This window comes from Dipodomys merriami, unplaced genomic scaffold, assembly GCF_024711535.1.
Source record: "Dipodomys merriami isolate MVZ:Mamm:240054 unplaced genomic scaffold, mDipMer1.0.p SCAF_10, whole genome shotgun sequence".
NCBI classification, from domain to species: Eukaryota; Metazoa; Chordata; class Mammalia; order Rodentia; family Heteromyidae; genus Dipodomys; species Dipodomys merriami.
Genome location: NW_027202271.1, coordinates 53,313,783 through 53,319,782, shown reverse-complemented (window position 1 = coordinate 53,319,782; position 6,000 = coordinate 53,313,783). Strand labels below are relative to the sequence as shown.

At 48.4% G+C, this 6,000-nt stretch overlaps 1 protein-coding gene across 2 annotated transcripts in view; it reads right to left on the bottom strand.

Annotated features, from left to right (window-relative positions):
- Positions 1-275: 275 nt before the first annotated feature.
- LOC138806198 (carbohydrate sulfotransferase 11) overlaps positions 276-6,000 on the bottom strand; it is a 197,772-nt gene continuing 192,047 nt past the window's right edge. For both annotated transcript variants that reach the window (XM_069991736.1, XM_069991741.1), the window contains exon 3: positions 276-2,737. In XM_069991736.1, the coding sequence (XP_069847837.1) occupies positions 1,883-2,737 (855 nt within the window). In that variant the 3' untranslated portion in view covers positions 276-1,882. The remainder of the gene's footprint in view (positions 2,738-6,000) is intronic.

Here is a 6,000-nt window from a genome sequence, read left to right as displayed (position 1 = left end):
ACTATTATTATTATTATTATTATTACTATATACAGTATCTGCTACCCAATCATTCACTAGTTGTAAGAGGGATGTGGCTCAAATTTCAACCAAAAATCATCAGAAATGACTGCAAATGGGAAGTAGGTTGGGATGTTCCCAGGAAGTAGTAAGTTTACAGTCTCCCAGTGAAGGTGCACAGATTAAATCACAGAGGCTGTCCTAGCTGCTGATGCATAGCAGCCATGAGAGGCCTAAGGTCTCTTAGCCTCTGGAGGACATGGGAGGGTTTGGAATGTGTGTGTGTGTGTGTGTGTGTGTGTGTGTGTGTGTGTGTGTGTGTGTGTGTGTGTGTGTGTGTGTGTGAATCTTTATCTTTGACCTTCAGAAGGGGTAGAAATGCTAGACCATTGAAAATCCCAAAATGTATGCATGCCACTCACTCTTAAATGCAGCAAGCAGTAACTAATGCGTCTGTATGAGAATGTGGCTACTGGATGCAAGATGACCACGTTCCCCTTTCCTTATCCAGGCAGACATCACTAATCAATCATAGCACAGTTCCACACTGTGCCTGGAGAATCCCTGGTGGGATTTAAAAGAAACCATGACCACCAAATTGCAACAGGCACATGAGAGGAAACACTTTTTGCATTTCTTGTGTTGGGCAATGACCTTGGATTACTGACCATGTCGAGAGGACCGAGCCAAGTGTGAGGTTTTCAGATTTGGGCCAAAGAAAAATGCACAGCTGTAAGGGTTATGGACCTCCTGGGGTTGCTCACAAATAGCCCCTCAAACCCAGGAATATCAAGGGTTTGCTCACTGTCGAGCTGGCTGCCCTGTGTCCATGTAAAGCTGCTTGACTATTGGCTTTGTCCAATGCTCTGTCTGCAGGCCTATATAGTTGGGCCTAGAAGGCAGCAGATGCTCAATAAATACATGCCGACTATAAAGCTATGGTCACTTTGCCTTCACCACAACTGGCACTGCCAGTTCATTTCTATAGAAAAGCCTATACTACCAGACTGCTACTTCTGGTGAAAAATCAGCTCTTTGCTTGGGTTACAAAAAAAAAAATCACATTTCTTTCATGGAAGGGACTTTGGGGTCAATTGAAATTAGCTTAGAGTTAGTCCTTTGTGATGATGCCTCTTTCTTGGGCAGTACTGAGGTCTGAGCCATGACTCAGCCCTTTAGCTTTTAGTTTGTGTTTTCAGATGAGACCTCAGGCTTTTGCCTGGGCCAGCCTCAGACTGGGATCCTCCCATCTCTGCCTCCCACCTAGCTGGGATTATAGGCATGCACCACAGGCCTAGCCCTAAGGGCAATAACAACCTACTTATTCCTAACAGAATTCCTGAATGATGGCATTTATGCACATCACAAAGGTTGTCACTGTACAACTCTGTGAGAAGTTGATGTGGAGAACCAGCATGTCTCCAATGAACTGTTGCAAAGAGAAGCACAGACCATAGATTTCCTCTGCAAAGACGTAGCAGTCTGCTGCCACATACAAACACACACACAAAAGAAATCTATACAGAGACCATGTTTAAATAACTATAAATAATATTAATTAGAATTTATGGAATGCATAATTCATGGAATTCACCAGAACACAAGGAAATCTCTGAGACAGTGTTGCAGTATTCACTTCTAAAAAAAAAAAAAAAACCAAGGACAATTGCCCTGTTCCCCTGCAAAGACAGCTGTCCTTCCCGATGAAGGATTTTTTTTTTAAAAAATAATTCTCACCAATGCTGCTAGCAGCATCTTCCCCGAGGAAATATTAATTTACAAAATAACCCCATATCCATATAATTCATTTGACAAATAAAAATCTTAAATTAAAAAGCAGGATTCTCTCCCTCCCCCACCCTACCCTCTACCCCAGCCCCCTTTATTCCAATTTCAGGTAGCTTGGCACTGAATAATTGAACATTAAAAAATCGAGTTTGTAGACTTCGTACAGCTGCGTCTGGTGCTCGGAGCTGATGTTCTGGAAGAACTCTGTGGTCATCTCGTCGGTAGTTCTCGTGGACTTTGCATAGGTGGGGAACTTCAAGTAGCTGCTCACTCCTGCCAGCTGGAGGACATAATTGGAATCCTCTTCCAGGGTCTCGTACTTGCCCACGAGGTCGTAGTGGATGTGGCAGGGGTGGCAGAGCGAGTAGACGGTTTGCCAGTGCTCGTTGAAGGGCTCCTCCCGCTGGGTGTGGGGGTCAATGAGATAAGCCACGAACTCCTCGAACTTGACATCAGCCCCCTTGTGTAGGGCCTCCTGGGTGGCATTCTTGCGCTGGCGTTTGATGATCTTGGTGCCATAACGCTTATGGAAAGAGGTGTTGTATTTCTGGGTGAATTTGTTGCGGTAGGCAGACACCAAGCGCTCGAAGGGCTCCCGGACAAATAAGAACTTCATGTAGCTTTTCAAGCGATGGTTGATCTCTGGGATGCTGTATTGATTGAGGGTCTTCAGGTTGGCCGAGATGTGGGCCTCGTTGGCGGGGATCTCCATGGGGTCACTGTATTTGCCCCGCCCGGTAAGGACCATCATGAGACGTTTCCAGTTGGTACATGCCACCTTGGGCACATAGCAGTAGATGAGTTCATGGTCTTCATCCACCACCAAGTGCTTCAGGTCGTTGGGGGTCAGCACCCGTCGCTTGCGGCTCATGGCGCTGTTGGCTCGGCAGGTGTCTGTCACCTGGTCTCGCCTCATCTGGTGCAGGACTGCGGTGTTGGAGAGCTCCAGCTGCAGAGGGGACACAAGAAGAAGGAGAACTCAACGCTTGTTTAGATCGTGCTTGGTGACTCCACAGGGGACCAGCCAGGCTCTGCACGGTGAGGAGGAATGGCAACCCGAGATGCTCATAGTTTATGGGGACAGGGGGAGGGGACAGGGCAGAGAGCCACAGGGAGCCACATGGGAAGATGTTAAGGGCAAAAGTCTATGCAAAAATATGTACCCTCTACCTGAACTAGTCCTGTAGCTCCATGAGGAATAGGAAGCCCAAGGCCTCTCTCTCCTAGTCTGCCGCCATCTTGGTCTCCAATGTCTAGACACTCAAGAGTTCTTCATGGAACCCTATTCCTGGCTTAGTGCCTACTGTCGTGATTTGCCTCTCTCAAATGTACACCATGGCCCTTCTGCTCAACAGAAAAGGAAGGAATTGTCCATCATAAAGCAATGGAGAAGCCGGGAGTACAAGGGCTAAGTAATGGCTGCTCTGGGGTTGCAGGTGACATGGTGGCTTGATTTTCCTCCCTGTCCCAAGGGCATGCTCTTGCTCATACACACATTGATATATTCGTGTTCACATTCTCCTGCTTTTTCAGCTTCGTTCCTGCTCCTTGCTCTTCCTGGGAAGACAATCATTCCCTCTTTTCTGCTTGCCCAGGCATTCCTTGGGCCAGGGTTCAGCTGGGGAATCTCCCCCTCTTTGTCCCTATGGGCTGCATCCTTCAAGGCCCAACAAGGTCCCATGCCACACAACAGGAAGATCATTTCTTCCACTAAATAGCCACAATACTGAACAGCCACACAATGCAACCCTCAATCAAACCATGTTTGGGGTGCTCAGCTCCTGTGGCTGCCGAGCCCTAAGGCCTTACTGCTTCCTCAGGTCAGACTGTGGGTAGCTTTGAGTCCTCAGGATGCAAAAGAGTCAGTGTAGCTACCTGGACAGCCAAGTCAGTAGAATTCAGAGCTCAGGGGACCTTGAAAGCTGGCCCCGCACTCCCAACTGAGAAACATAGGCTGCGCTCACTCCTTCCCTCCCATGCACAGGGCACCTGGGATGGGCCTACATTAGCAACCCTGGGTTCACTGGACACCTGGGGGATATCTTGTGTGTGAGGGAAAGGGGCACTGTTAGGCAGATAGGGATAAAAAAAATAGATGGACCTAACCCATAGCAGATAACATGTATCTCATCATGGAGTTTCTTGTTCTCATAGTGTCTCATGACACTTCTTCTTCCCATAATGCCTTGGGATGCCTGCTCAACCAATGGAAAGAGCCAGGGCAGGTCATGCCCAAGCCATCTAGCTATTGGCACAAAAGCCAAAGAGAAGAGGTACGGAAGGAGTCCCGTCCTACAAAACTACCCTCCAAGAGGACTCCATCGGACTCCTCTTTGGGCCCCTGTCTGGGTGGAGAATTTCACTATTCCCTTTCATGACTTTCGTTTCTTTTCAAATAAACGTTCTCTATTTACCTTAAACACTCTCTTGCCCTTTCATTCTGTAATGGGCAGAGAAAATGAATTTGATCCCCCCTAGCTGGTATCGCTGGCCGCAGAGCTCCGCGTCTGCCTCCTCTCACGGCCTCAGGACAGCAAGGATAGTGATGATGGAGATGGCGACCATGGCAACGGCAGACTGCATAACTGAGGAGCCCTTCTGTGCAAGATTCCTTCTCAGGTGACTTCAGTGCTCAGCCAGCCTTGCTAGCCACAGCACTGTGAGCTAGGCACTGTCTCCATTAAATGCCCCCCCCTCCCCCGAGAGAAAGCCAACTACTGCCAAGGTGCTTGGTAAAGTCTTGTGTACCACAGCATGGGGACTCTTACTATGTCCGCTTCACAAATAACCGACTGGCTCTGAAGGGAGGTATGTGTGAATCATGTGCATCTACTTCACAGCTCAACTTCGGATGTGGGTTGGCTGTGCCTGGCTCCTGCTAGTACACAGTGGAGGAGGTGATGGAAAATTCTAGAGCCTGTGAGGAAGTCCCACAGTCTCTGCTCTTTTCTCTTCCAGGCAGTGCTACCCCAGAGACCACCATGCGGTGAGAAAGCTCTACCCAGACTCCTAGAAGACCAGACAGCGCCTCTGATGGCCAGAGTTGACTGCCAGCCACCCAGTGACCACAGCAGTGGGAATGACCTAAACCAGGACTAGGCTGGTGGCTTAGGGTTGATTGGGTAGGCAGTCCATGCTTACTGTCTGAAGCCGAAAAGTTCAGCGTGGTGTGTTACCCAATAATAGCTATCTGAACATGGGTGCTGGGAAGGGTGGCTGGGCCTGTTAGCTAAATACCACAGGCAAAGATGCCACAAGACAGGCCAAGTGCCCCGAATCTGAACGTTTGAAATTCAGAATGTGCCCAGCTCTAGATTTTCTTTTTAAAAAAATTGAAGCGATGGGCTGGGAAGGTGGCACAGTGGTAGAGTGCTTGCCTCGTATGCATGAGGCCCTGGGTTCGATTCCTCAGCACCACATAAACAGAAAAAACCCAGAAGTGGTGCTGTGGCTCAAGTGGTAGAGCACTAGCCTTGAGCTGAAGAGCTGAGGGACAGAGCCCAGGCCCAGAGTTCTGGCCCCATGGCTGGCAAAAAACAAAACAAAACAAAACCCCTGAAGTGCTGGAGATGGAGCCATGCCTCCAGCCCCAAATCTGAACATTTCTGAGCACCAACTAGGCACCACAGTGGAAAATTCCACATTCTTCTATGTCAATGTCCAAACCAGGCGCATCTGAAATAGGGGATCAAATGACCTTAGGGCTATGTGGGTGAGGTATGTGTGATAGAAATTAGATATTTAAATCTGAACCCATCCCTAAGATACCTATTTCATTATGCATATGCAGATATCCTCAAATACAAAAGTGGATGAAATGTGAAACATTTCTGGTCCCAAGCATTTCGGATAAGGGTTACTCAACCTATACATTTTTAATTTCCACTTGGTAAAGCCAGTTGTCCCAGGAAGTTTCCCAAATTGGAATGATTGACAAGTTATTGACCATTGGTTACTCACAGGCCAAGTGACAACAGTCAGTGAAGCTCATCCCCACCCTAAGGACAAAGCACTAGTCTTGTATGTGCAGAGCCCGGGCCTGCTGTGTCTTAAGATCCAGTTTTGGTACCTTGACCCAAATGTGGGGGCTGAATCTCTCTGACCTTAGCTTCCCTGCCTGAGCTGGAGCCAGGGTTTGAGGGAGAGGCCTGTGTGGGAACATGCGATCCCATAAGACCCCCAGTCAACATTCTTCCTCCCTTCCAATCCACC